The sequence below is a fragment of the Bubalus bubalis genome, chromosome 6, assembly GCF_019923935.1.
Source record: "Bubalus bubalis isolate 160015118507 breed Murrah chromosome 6, NDDB_SH_1, whole genome shotgun sequence".
NCBI classification, from domain to species: domain Eukaryota; kingdom Metazoa; phylum Chordata; class Mammalia; order Artiodactyla; family Bovidae; genus Bubalus; species Bubalus bubalis.
Window position 1 is genome coordinate 119,606,645 of NC_059162.1, and position 13,561 is coordinate 119,620,205.

General features: G+C 66.6%; 1 protein-coding gene across 1 annotated transcript in view; it reads left to right on the top strand.

Moving 5' to 3' along the window:
- The window catches only part of CROCC2 (ciliary rootlet coiled-coil, rootletin family member 2), a 65,714-nt gene that overhangs the window by 7,417 nt on the left and 44,736 nt on the right, over window positions 1-13,561 (top strand). The window contains 4 exon segments of the mRNA XM_045166228.1: window positions 4,994-5,144; window positions 5,942-6,090; window positions 8,632-8,738; window positions 10,000-10,165. Coding sequence (XP_045022163.1) covers window positions 4,994-5,144; window positions 5,942-6,090; window positions 8,632-8,738; window positions 10,000-10,165 — 573 coding nt within the window.

Here is a 13,561-nt window from a genome sequence, read left to right on the forward strand (position 1 = left end):
AGTGCCAGGGTGTGGCCAAGCCTTGTGTGGACGGCAGCCAGGGTCGCTGCACTCATCAGACGGGCCATGTCCCCCTTCCTGGCTCAGAAATGAGGATGGGGCCCCACCGTCCTCAGCGGAAGTTCGAGCCACCAGCCACCTCTCCTGTATCCCCTTGTCCTCCGCCCCCCGCCGCACACAGACACAGACTGGGTGCCCACGTCGCTGCCTCTGCTTCTTCCCGGACACCTGATCGGTGTCCCATCTGGCTGGTGGACTCTTACCCTTCAAGGTCCAACTCAAATGCCACCTGCTCCAGGAAGACTGTGTGGGCACTGGGGGCACGGGAGCAACCAAGACCGGCCGGACGCTGCCCTCCCCAGCGCCCTTGACCCGAGTCCCTTCAGTCAGCGATTCAGACTGCACACTTGGTTTTCAGTCATCCTGGTGCTGACCCGTGTCCGACGCGCCTGCTTGCGTGCCAAGCGCTGATGGGGCTGGGGGCTGGGGGTGTGGGTGCAGAGGTGAATGAAATGCTGTCCCCCACCTTCTCAATGCCTGGTTTCAGGCCTGGCAAAGACTGCCCCATTGTTCCTACTTGAGAACCACACTGCTGACTCAGCTCCTGGGGTGGTGCCCAGGGCCCCAGAGACCAGGACCGGGCGGTCCTGAGACGCAGCATGGTGGGGCCAGGTGTTGTCCTGGACACAGAGAGGCTCTTTCTCCCAAGGAACTGGAGCCTGGCAGGTGGCCACCCGGGCCCAGGGCCCTCTGTGCCGCAAGCCAAGCCACATAAGGAGGGCAAGCCGACGTCCAGGGCTGGATTTGACTGGACGCCCCATCCTCGGGTGTGTTCTTCAGGCTGTGCCCATCCCTGGGGTGCAGGGGGCCCCGTGGGAGTGCCCGGGGCAGAAGAGAAGGGAGGGGCAGGGGCGGAGAAGGAGAGCGGGCTGGGGTGGCCCCAGGCTGTCCCTGTTCGCCTGCCGCCAAGGTGGGGAGACCCAGGCCAGCAGGCCCGCGGGGCCCTGCCTCCTGGCCGCTGCGGGGTGGGGGGGGGGGGTTCCAGCACGCCCGCGGGGCCCCGCCTCCTGGCCGCTGCGGGGGGGGGGGGGGGGGGTCGTGTCCAGGGCAGGTCCTGACACTGCCATTGCTGTTGTAGATGCGCGACCGAGCTGCCTTCTCAGGTGCAGACAACACACATAAATGTGCTGAGAACCCTGGAGGAGCGCGCGCCTCTCGCTTCACTGTTTTGTCCACAGACAAGGGAGCCCCTCCGTTCCCGCTGCCCTGGAGGTGGGGGTCCCAGCCTCCTTCCAGAGCGGGGGCAGCCACAGCTTCTGCAGCGCCCCTTGCGGCCACACGGTGGCACTGTTGCAGCTCCGCGCCGCTAACCCCGCCGGCAGGCCGGCCGCCACCGTCGGACACCCTCACTCACCGGGCTCCTGCCCCCGAGACTGCCTCTGTCCGGGCTGAGCCGAGGTCCCCGCCGCTCTCCCACTCTGGCAGGGTGACCGGACGGGGCTTCTGGCCGCCCTCCCTGCCTCACCACTGGGCCCCTCTGGACCCACCTTGGCCCACCCAGGGGTCTCCCTAGCCCAGCTCTGGGTGTGCGGCAGCCTCACCGCCCCCGGAAGCCGCGCGGCTCCTTTTGCAAGTCCCCCCATCTCTGTGGACCTGTGTGCCTGTGTAGACCCCCGATTCAGAGGGGCCCCTCGGGGCCCGAGGCTGGGCACCAGCAAGGGGGACAGTGAGCCCACTCTGCCTGACCTCCCTCTCTGTTCTTCAGCGGCATCTGCCTCCGAGCCCCCTCAAGTCTGTGAAAATGGGGTCCCAGGGAAGCAACCCCCACCCTCCACGGAGCCACAGCCCCCGGGTCCCTGGGACCCCCCTCCCCCCAATTTTCAAAGCTGAGAGCACAAGGCTCATGACTGCAGGTGACGGGCCTGGGCTGGGCAGCGAGCTGGCCGCGGCACAGCAGGGACCCTGCCCATCTCTAGAGGGGAGCCCCCCGTGACCTCGGGTGGGCGGACGGGAAGCCCACGGTGCTCGGGCTGGAGGCCCTCCCCGTCCATACAGCCGCACGCGGAGGGCGGCAGTGAAGCATCAAGAGGTGGCCGTCCCACGGGGGCTGTGTCCTCCCGGGGTCCTCAGAGGCAGGCTGAGCTGACGGGGAGAAGGCCCTGGGCACACAGGCAAGCTCCACGGCAGGTCTGGGGTCTTCTGGGAGGCTGAGGCCCAGCCCTGCTGTCCTCTCTGACCACTGAGATTGCTGCCAGGGGCCTTCTGGAACTTTCCCAGTGCACTCCAGGTCACAGGACAGCCTACCCCGGGGAAAGACCAAAACCCGGAGGTGGCCCCCGGCCCACAGAACTGTAGATGGAGTCTCGGGGTCTCCCGAGGGCAAGGAGGTGGCTGACCGAGGGGTCCAAGCCAACTGCAGGCCCAGGGGCACGCCCTGGCTGGACGTCCCTCCCACTTGGGGCCCCTCCTCGCCGCCCCCGTGGTTTCTGCAGGGGTTGGGGGGAGGGGCGGGGAGGGGGGAGGGGCTCTGGGGGTGGGGGAGGGGAGGGCCAGGTGGAGGGGGGCGGCCCGAGGGCCTCCGCGCACCCCCGCAGCGGCTCCAGCTGGGCCACGGCCCATCGCAGGCACCCGGCCGCAGCTGGAACCCATTACGCCCCCAGCTCCTCCGGGGACGCCCCGGCTAATAAGTGACCCTCTGTAACTGTTAGGAATGAGTCAAGCCTGTGCCGCGGCTCTTTCCCGTTAGCGCAGGGAGGGCGCGGGGAGGGGGGCCTCGGGCCGGGGCCTTCCTGGCCTAGGAGGAGGCTTCCTGGACGTGACCCCTCAGGGAGGACCGCGGCTCAGCGCCTGCCTGCGGCCTCGCCTTCCTGGAGGACCGGGCAGGCCTTGGTGGTCTTGGCGCCCCCTCCCCGGCTGGGCCCAGAAGGGGCGGCCGCATCTCCTCCCCTCTCTCAGCCCAGGGAGGGTGCTTACCACACACCGGTCATGCTGAGGGGTCTGCAGGGGGGTGCAGTGAAGGTGCCGCCCAGGGGAGGCAGATGCCCACAGCAGGGGGAGGGGAGCTGCCTCCTCACCCCTGGGTCCTTACTCCGGGCTCCTAACTCCAGGGTCTCACTCCAGGGTCCTCACCGCAGGCTCTTCACTCCAGGGTCCTCACTGCAGGCTCCTCACTCCAGGGTCCTCACTCCAGGCGCCTCACTCCAGGGTCCTCACTCCAGGCGCCTCACTCCAGGGTCCTCACTCCGGGGTGTCACTCCAGGGTCTCACTCCGGGGCCTTCACTCCGGAGTCTCACTCCAGGGCCCTCAGTCCAGGGCCCTCACTCCGGGGCCCTCACTCCGGGGTCTCACTCTGGGGCCCTCACTCCGGGGTCTCACTCCGGGGCCCTCACTCCGGGGTCTCACTCCAGGGCCCTCACTCCAGGGTCTCACTCCAGGACTCACTCCGGGGTCCTCATTGCAGGGTCCTCACTCCAGGGTCCTCACTCCCGGGTCCTCACTCCTGGGGTCTCACTCCGCGGCCGGGCAGCAGGCAGTGTCTGCAGCTCACTGAGCTGCTTCGGGCAGGGCAGGATCTCTCCGGCGTCATCCATGAGCTTGGACCCTGACTCCTGGCCCCGCTAGAACTGACGTGGAAGTGAAGGATTTCTGTCCAGGCAGATTTGAGCAGAAGAGGCCAGGTTTGGGTCCTAGGAGCACAGATCAGGCTGAGCTTGTACCAGGCATGGCGAGAGGGCAGGGCTGAGCTCAGGAAGCCCTCCGTCCCCTCAGCCTGGCCCAAGATCAGAGACAGGTGAGGGGTCTCGGCCTCACGAGGGTGTTCAGGGAGGGCAGAGGAGGTGAGGACAGGCAGGTAGAGGCTGTGCAGCGGTCACACACCACGCTCTGAACGGGGCGGAGCCTTGGCAGAGTTCAGGGAAGGGTCTCCATTTGCTGGAGGACAGGGCGCTGGGCCCTGAGGGGTGGTGAGGGGACCCTGGTCTGAGGCTCTAGAGCCCCCGGGGAGGACATCCACCTCCAGTTCCCACCTCAGCCTGAACTCATGGCCTGAACCTCACGGCAAACGTCACGTCCGGTGGGCAGCTGGGCACGTCCCGACCCCGGGCAATCCCTCTCCTCACACGCTCATGTCCGGAGTGCTCATGCCGCTTCAGAATTGGCTGCCTCGGCCCCGGCGTTCACACATCCTCCCCGTAGTCGGGGCTGGGATCAGCCCCAGCACAAAGGCCCTGCCCTGCCTTCAGCCCTGGAGAGCACCCAGGCCCCCCGGCGGGCCACCTTCCTGCAGCCAGGAACCCGCAGGGCCGAGGCCAAGTGCCAGCCGGAGCCCGGGAGCCGGGGGCCAACCTCTGGGGACCCAGGACCCCAGGTCTGCTACCGCTCCCAGGCCTGTTCGGAGCGCTTCTGCAGCCACTCACCTGCTCTGGAGGGCCAGGCCGGAGGCCGTGCCCTCTATGCGCTCGCTGCCCCACCTCGGCCCTGCCCCACCCTGTCCCCGGGCCCCCACGGCCCCTCCCCGTGGACAGGGTGGCCGGCCTTGTCCTCCAGGAAGCCATGTGGGTGCAACCCGGTCCTGCTACTGGTTGCCAGCCCCTCTGTCCATGGGGCTCTGGGCCCACTGGGTGGGGTTCAGGCCCCTCCCTGCCAAACCCCACTGTGAAAACCGGGGGACCGCCTGCTCCAGGGGCGCCAAAGGCGAGGGCTCTGCCTTCCAGCGTCCCCGGAGAGACCCAGGGTGGAGGTCAAGGCAGCTCCGCAGAGGCGCGCATAGCCTGGGCTAGGAGCTCCCTGACTGCTCTCCCTTCCTCACCTGAGCACCCCCGGGATGGGCAGGATGCCTGCCCCCTTCACAGGTGGCCTCGGGGGACCTCAGCCTCGCCTGGTCCTCCCCAGGGCGGGGTGGTACCCCTGCCCCAACTCCAGTGGATTCATGGGGGATAGGCAGCAGTGCCAGGACCTGCTGGCCCCAGGGGTCTCTTGGCGCGTGTCTTTCAGAGGCTGGAGGACACCGTCCTGAGCCCCACGGCCAGCAGAGAAGATCGGGCACTGACCGTGCGCGGAGGGCGCTGGCGGGCCTCCCCCACCCCCGTGCCTGCCCGCATTCGTGACATTGTGGCTGGCAGCCTGGCCGAGGGGCCTCCCCAAGGTGAGGGGCGCCCCAGGGAAGTGGCAGGGCGGTCGGTGGGAGTCCAGCCCCGGGGAGCCCTCCCCGCCCCGTGCCCTGGCCTGGCTGGCCCCTCCGGGCCTGTCACCGTCCTGTGCTAGGGTGAGACCCACACCATCCCACGGAGTCACCCACGGAGCTAGAATCTGATCTGCACAGCGTGCTCACCCCTGAGCCACAGAGACCATCCCCACCCAGCGTGCATTTCTGTTTGCAACTCTTGAGACTGCCAGTCTCGTTTCTCACTGGATGAGTGTGAATCCTAAAGGCTGGAGCTCGGAAGGCGCAGGTGCAGAGCGGCGGTCCGCCCGAGCTCCAGCCCCGCCCACCGGCCCCACTGCTGGCCCTCTCGCTGTCGGTCACTGTGGCCACCAGCCTGGCCCCAGGCCATGCTCCTGACCCCTCATGCATGGGTCTCAGAGACCCCTTTCGGTAGCGAGGGCCTCTCCAGCCTCCGAGAGGAGCCAGGGGCCTCGCTGGGTGTGTTAAGGAGCAAGAGAGCCCCCGCGTGCTTAGAGCAGCACCTCCTACTCGGGGGGACGGGACCCTGCAGCCCTGAGTCAGCGGTTCTCAAGCCCGGTGGGGGTAGGGGTGCCCAGCGTCCAGGCCGCCCCCACAGGCCCTCTGCTGTGCTGGTTTGGGCTACACTGGGGAGAGACGTGCCCACCCAGAGGAGAGGAGGCACTGCTCCCCCGCACCGGGGGCCCCTGGGCCAGGTGGACAGGCTGCCTGACTGGGGGCTGGCCCGGCCACAGGCTGACCCTGCTGCTGCACTGCAGGGCTGCGGGAGCCCCCGGCTGCCCCGGGCCCCGGGCCGGAGGAACACACGCTCCTGCAGGATGAGCTGTCCCGGCTGGAGGACCTGCCGGCCCAGGCGGGCGCCGAGCGGGACGAGCTGGCCGGCAGGTACCACGCGGTCAACGAGCGGGTGAGTGCTCAGGGCGCCTGGCAGCCTGCCCTGGGGTGACCCACGGGCCTGCCAGCAGGGGGACGACGGTGGCCGGCCACGGCCGAACCCTGTGCCGCAGAGAGAGAAACTCAGGCTAGAGTGGGCAGGTGAGGCAGGATGGTGCCCAGGGGCCCTGACCCAGCTTAGGCAATGACTTGTGCCCGCCTGCCCAGAGACCTGGGGGGTGGCCGGGACAGTCCCGACCCGTGGGGCCAGCGCCCTGCCCAGCCCGAGCACGTGGCCACGCCTGCCAAGGGGAGGCGGGCAGGCCGGAAGGAGCTGACTGCACCCCGGCCTCTCCCCTGACAGCCGAGGTGGACAGACAGGCCCTGGACACACCCTCAGTGCCCCCGGCAGCAACAGGGCCTGCCAGGGTGACCGGCTGCAGCAACAGGCCGTTCGGCCCCGAGCTGTGCGGCCGGGAGGGCCTCCGGGTGTGCAGGTGGGGAAACTGAGGCAGATCGGTGATGGAGGTCACCGGGCAGGGCCTCTGTCTCGTGTCCACCACCCCAAGTCATGGCCTCAGAGCAGGACAGGGCAGGCCCACAGCAGGGGTGTTCACAGCCCCTGTGTCTGCACGGCCCCCTGCTCTATGCAACGGGACAGACGACCCCAGATGAAGAAATAGGCTCACCGCAGGTCCCAGCCGTGCAGGGCCGTGCTGTGGGCTGAGAGGTGACCCGGTTCGGCCCTTTCTCTGGTGTGACCAGTGACCGGGGCTGAAAGCGTGATGACCCCAGCTGCCCACGTCTCCTCGAGGGTCCTGAGGGCTTCCTGGGGTTGGTGGTGTGCCCAGCCCCACGAAGGGGCCCCCCGGACCCCGGTCCTCACCCCCTGCCCCATGAAGGCCCCCCACCACATCTTCAACCCTAGCCCCACGAAGGCCCCCCACCCCTGTCCTCACCCCCAACCCCACGAAGGCCCCCCACCCCCGTCCTCACCCCCAGCCCCATGAAGGCCCCCCACCCCCGTCCTCACCCCCAACCCCAGGAAGGCCTCCCGGACCCCCATCCTCACCCCCACCCCATGAAGGGAGCCCCCAACACCCGTCCTTGTCCCCAGCTCCACAAGAGGCCCCCCACCCCCATCCTCACCCCCAGCCCCACGAAGGGGCCCCCAGACCCCCGTCCTCACCCCCAGCTCCACAAGAGGCCCCCCACCCCCATCCTCACCCCCACCCCACTAAGGGAGCCCCAACCCCTGTCCTCACCCCCCAGCCTCACAAGAGGCCCCCAACCCCCATCCTCACTCCCCAGCCTCACAAGAGCACCCCCACCCCGTCCTCACCCCACCCCACAAAGGGGGCCCCCAACCCCCGTCCTCACCCCCAGCCCCACAAGAGGCTCCTCCACCCCTGTCCTCACCCCCACCCCGCAAGGGGCCCCGCACCCCCATCCTCACCCCCAGCCCCAAGAAGGGGTCCCCCACCCCCGTCCTCACCTCCCCCCCCCCCCCCCAGGGAGCTCCTCGGGCAGGACCAGCGGGACGGGAACACTGGGTGAGCTTGCTGCCCTCCCCCTCCCCGGCCCATGTGGAGCTGGGGGTGGGGGCGTCTTCCTAGCACAGGGTGGGGAGATGTTGGGAACAAGAGGCCAGTGGGAATATAAGCCACAGAAGCCCTGCAGCCAAATTAGGCAATGGAGTGAGTCAGTGAGATCCCAGCTCCAGGCCGCACCCGCCCCCCTGCACACATCCGGCACCCCTCGTGCGGACCACGGATGAGCCTGGTCTCCCTGAGTGCCCCAGAGGATACGGGTGGGCGGCGTTGGGGTGGGCGTGACTGCTCCGTGGGCCTCTGTCTCCTTCCTCCACGGGTCCCCCAGCCCCTCCGCGGGCCTCAGGGGAGCCCCACCCTCCCCGCGTCCTGGGCCCCAAGCCCCGCCACAGGGGGGCCCTCCGTGCTTCTTGTCTTCCTGTCTCAGCCCCCGCCAGCCGGCCCCTTGGGCCTGCTGCAGCCCCTCCTCGGACCCCCAGAATGTGCTCTGGGTGCAGATCTGGTTGGTGCCCCCGGCCCCCAGCAGCCCCTTTCCCTCAGAGCGAGGTTTCCGTCAGCTCAGCCCTGAAGACTCACCGGTGGTCTGGGCCAGTTCCAGGGGCTTCCCTGCCACCAGACCCACCTGGTGGCTGCAGGCCCACCTATGGTGGGGTGGCTTCGTCCCCCTGCTGGATGAGGGGCTGGGGTGGACAGAGGGTCAAGCACAGGCAGAAGGGGTGGGGTGGGACCCCACGCGTACTCACTGCAGTGCGGGTGACCGCAGACCGGCTCCATGCCCCCTCACCTGGCCTGACGCGGGGCCTCTTCAGCCGGCCGGGGCACGAGGCGCAGGGCGGCCATGAGGCCGGCCACCAGCCTGACCCCTCTGACCACACCCCGCTCGACCGCACCCCTGACCCCAGCCTGACCCCCACCCAGCTGGAGACCCCCAGAGCCTCCCACCATCCCTGGGAGGGCCCTGTGCCCAAGCCACCCGGCCCGCAGGGCTTGGAAGCAGCCGGCCAGGTGGGTCAATGCCCTCTCAGCTGCAGGCCCGGCTGGAGGCCACCACGGCCCAGCTGCGGAGGTCGGAGCTGGAGCGCAGCATGGACCTGGAGGAGGCCCTGGGCCGTCTGGAGGCGGCCGAGCAGAGGTGAGGCCAGGCGGGCGTGGCCGTCAGGCCTGCAGGGAGCCTGCCGGCAGGGCAGGTGCCCCAGGCTGTTGGCGACTCCTCCAGAGAGACTCCGAGTCAGAGCCGGGGGTGCAGAGCAGGGCGGGGCGGGGGCCACACACCTGGGCCTCAGTCTGCTCCCTGGCGTGCCCCTCCCCAGACCCCCACACCAGCTGGGGCAGGTGTTCTGGCCCGTGCTACAGGCAGGGCACCAGAGCTGCCTGTGAGCCTTGGTTGGCCTGGCCAGTCCTGGGGTGTCTCCCGGTTCCCCCTAGTCCCACTCTTCTTCCTGCTCCAGCCCTGACCCCCAGGCCCCTTTGGCTTCAAGCCGCTCTGTGGTCACGACCAGGCTCATCTGAGCACTGTGGGTAATTGTATGTCACCCCCAGCCCCCCAGAGGGAGCCCCAAGCCCCAGGACACGCCCCTGGAGGGAAGAGCATCTCACCAGAGTCCCTGCCGAGGGGAGCAGGCGGGGCGGAGCCCCCAAGGCGGCTCCGTCGCCAGACCCAGGAAGGTTAAGCTGTCTGCGGCATGCTTCCCAGATTTGGTTCCTCCTCAGGGACACTGGCAAAGGATCAGTGCTGAAAAGCATCTTGAAAACCAGTTTTGGAGAAGCGGGGGGTAGGGGCAGGGGCTGCAGAAAATAAACCTCCAAGAGGCTGAAGCCCCCAGAGCGGAGAAGAGCAGAGGAATCCCCATGGGCTCGCGGCCTGGCCAGGAAGTGGGGGCTCTGCAGGGTTGGGGGTCCCTGACTGCAGCCACACACAGGCCTGCCTCCGGGGAGAGGCCCACAGTCACGGAGGGGCTGCCCCCTCCCCGGGCACACCTGACCCCTCTCCCCAGACCACCCCGCGACAGGAATGCGCCCACCTCCCAGCCCTGCTTCCCTCAGCTGGGGCTCCCAAGCCCTGACCCTCTTGCTGGTCTGGGGGTTCACCTCCACACCCTGGAGTGAACGGCAGCCATAGTCGTGAGGGCAGAGCCAGGGAGCTCAGGGAGGGAGGAAAGGACAGCAGATATATCGGGGGCGGGGCGGGGTGCCAGAGGGGGACCTGAGGCAGGCCTCCGTTTTCTGTCCGCGGGGGAGCCACTGCAGACAGTCAGCACCACTTAAGAGCGGAGGGGCTGCACAATCAAGCTGGGGTCGTCTGAGCCCAGGAGGTCTGGGGCCTGGGGTCTGAGCACGTCTGTAAGGGGAGGCCACCCGCCTACAATCACGCTGCCGCATCCCTGCCCATCCAGGAGCACCAGCCTCTCCCAGGTGAATGCCCTCCTGCGGGAGCAGCTGGAGCAGCTGAGGAAGGCCCACAACAGGCTGGCCGAGGAGCTGGCCAGGACAACGGGCAGCATGCCCCGTCTGCGGGCCGAGCTGGACCTGCGGGAAGCACAGCGCCGGACCCACAGAGAGGTGCTCCCCAGCTCCCGCCCATGGGCAGGGCGATGCCCAGCTCGGTGCCCGCGGCTGACGTGGGGGTGGACAGCGAGGACCGGGAGGGGGTGAGCTGGTGGCAGCCCCTGCCACACCACGACCCTGCCCGGCCTGGCCACAGCCATCTGCAGAGTGGGGGACACCAGGTGGGAAGCCCCCCCCTTTGAGAGAAGGAGCCCGGGGCTGGACTGGGAAGTCGGGTGAGGGCTGAGCCCTGGCCCCCGTGTGGCTGCCCCGTGCCGGAGGGAGGAGTCTTCGTGGGCCAGACTCCCAGGCCAGCAGGGACCCCACAGCCTCTTACGAAACCCTCAGCCCTGGTTGGGGTCAGGGCTCGGGGCTGTGGCTTCAGCCTCACTGCAGCAGCAGTGCCATGTGGACCGCGGGCTGGTTGCCAGGTGCAGGACACGCAGCGTGAAGTAGGGCAGGACTTGGGACTGTCAGCCGTGCCTGTGCCTGGCCGCACCTTCCCTGATCTGCCCTGGATGCCCCCCAGTGCCTGCCAGCGGCCTCCAGGGCAGGATTTCTTCCTGGCCATGGGGCAGAGGCCGAGGTGGTCCCCGGGTCCAGGCTGACCCTGCGCGGGGGTCCCTCGGACAAGCCCACTGCAGAGGAGACATCCCAGCTCTTCCCACACGGACCCAGCGGAGCAGGGGCTGCCCCCGCTCTGTGGGCATGGCTCTTCCTGCAAGACAGCTGTCCCGGGACAGGAGGGTGTGGGGAGAAGGCACAGCCTTTCCCATCACATCAGTCCTCACAGGGCGCTGGGCTGTCACGGAGCCGGTGAGACAGGGCGGACCCCTCACCAGCCTCAGCTGGATGGCAGGACAGGCGCCCTGGAGGCGGACCTTGGGTCCAGTCTGGCGCCACCGATCAAGGCTGTCTACTCCCCCTTGGCCTTGACCGCCTCTCCCACTTGCTGGCAGAGGCTTCTCTCAGCACCTTAGCGAGGTCCTGGCTCCATCTCCTGGCTTCCAGCCCGCCAACACCCGCCGACCCCTGACTCCTCTGGTGGGCATCATGCTCTGGTCGCTGGGGGTTCTCTGCTGTGACTTCCTGTGACCTCCAATAGCAGATTTCCGTTTATTCTGCTTCTGCTCATCAGGGTTCCTTCTCTCTTTGTCTGGGGAAGCTGCTGTTCTGTCTTCCACAGTTGCCCGAGTCCCCCCTCCCGCACCCCTCCCCTCCTCCCTCCTCCCCTCTCCTCCCCTCCCTCCCTTCTCCCCCCAATCCCTCCTTACCCCTCCCCTCCCCTCTGCCCCATGCACCTCATGCTTCCTGGGCTCCTTCCTACGCTCATAGCCTCCCCTACTTATCGCCCTGGTCTATGTCATAGGTAATTTGTTCAAGCCCACCCTGCTGCTCATCAGTTTTCTCTCCTGGTATCCAATCTCTGTTAAACCTGCCTATTTGGTGTAACTTCTAACACTGTATTTTTCATCTTTAAAGCTCCTGCTTTTATTCTGTTCTCTGCATATCTTAGTCTCACGTTTTCCAGCCCCTGCTCTGTTTGTTGCTGCTGCTGCTAAGTCACATCAGTCGTGTCCGACTCTGTGCGACCCCATAGACGGCAGCCCACCAGGCTCCACTGTCCCTAGGACTCTCCAGGCAAGAACACTGGAGTGGGGTGCATGCTAGAGAGCAGTTATTTTGTAGTCTGTTTCTGATGTTTCAACATCTGAACTCCTTCAAGGTCTGAGTTTATTGTTTCCGCTGGTTCTTGATCATGGCGCTGGGCTCCTTTGTGTCTTTGGTGGTTTTCTGATTTCTTCAGTTAAGAGCCGTGTAGTATCCTTGGAACTCTGAAAATTCTTTGAAACCTGGAATGAACATGGTATGTTCCAAAAAAGATTTTCATTTGCTTCAGGCAGATTCTAGGGACTCTGATCATCTTTGGGGCCACATGGAAGTAAATGTTCAGCTTTAATTTACTGTTTTAAAACCACCCAGGTTTTGTGAATCTAGGCTGAAAACTGCACCGAGGCTAACTCATGCTTCCAAATCCAAATCTCCAAGATTTTTCCTTCCTGTCTTGGTCCCTCCAGGCTGCTGGAGCAGAAGTACCCCAGCCCCGGGCTTATAAACAAACATTTCCCACAGCTCTAGAGGCTGGAAGCCCAAGATCAAGGTGCCAGCCCTTTCAGTGGCTGGTGAGGATGAGCAGCGCTGTCTGAATCACCAATGACACCTTCTGGCTATCCGCTCAAACGGCAGAAGGGAGAGAGAGCTCGTGGGGCCCCTTTTCTAAGGGCACTAACACCCTTCATAGGGGTGGAGCTGAAAAGCCCCACCTCCAGATACCATCACGTGGGTGATTAGGTTTCAACATGTGAATTGCGGGGGACACTGCCCCTCCTACAGGCTGTGTGCGTGTGTGTGCGTGCGTGTGTGTGCTGGTTCACCACCCACTGCACCTCCTTACAGCGCCTGCAGGCAGGTGTGTGTGTGTGTGTGTGTGTGCACGCGTGTGGGCATGTGTGTGCTGGTTCATCTCCTTATAGCCCCTGCAGGCAGGTGTGTGTGTGTGTGTGTCTCTGTGTGTGTGTGCACACTGGTTCCCTGTCCACCATACCTGCTTACAGCCCCTAAAGGCAGGTGTGTGTGTGTATGCGTGTGTGTGCAGGTCTGCCTGTCTCTAGCACACCTTGCTTGGAATGCAAGTTGGGGGGGTCACTCTTATAGGTGAGTAGACTCCCCCTTGAGTGGACCCAGGCTTTCCCCTATGTCCTCGGAGCCCCTGTGGTCAAAGAAACAAGTTCAAGTTGCTGTTTGGCAAGTCGCTCTCGAGTCAGGAACTTTCCCCGTCCCTGGCCTGCGTGTCCCTTACCACACCGGCCGCCAGCCTCGCTTCCAGAAGCTGTGGAGTCCGGCGTGTCCTGTATTTCCATCAGTGTCGGACAGGCGGGGCCGGGTGTCCACCCCTCCGTGTCACCAGGGCTCTCGATGACCACAGTGGGCGGGAGGCGCTCCCGGAGACGGTGCACCGCAGGAGGCATTTGGGCTCATGGGGGGGCCTCAGTGGGGGTCAGGGAGGGGGCTCAGCAAAGGCCTCGTGAAGGGGCGGGTAGGGTGCGGGTCTGGAGCCAGAGAGCCTTCGGCTTTGTCTGAAGCAACACGGAAAAGCACTGGGGCTCCACCAGGTGGAGGGGCTGTGGGAGCCTGCAGAGCCCAGCCTCTGAGCTCAGCGTCCGGGACCCGGCCCTGGGCGCGGGGCTGGGGAGGCGGCATGGAGGCCGGGACTCTGAGTCTGGGCTTCAGCGCAGTTCCCTGCAAGTCTGGCCTCGCTGACCACACGGGGCTGCATCCTGCCGCCTCAACTCTCGCCCACACCCGACCCCCTACCCCCACACCCCCACCGCCCACACCCCAGCAGAGTGC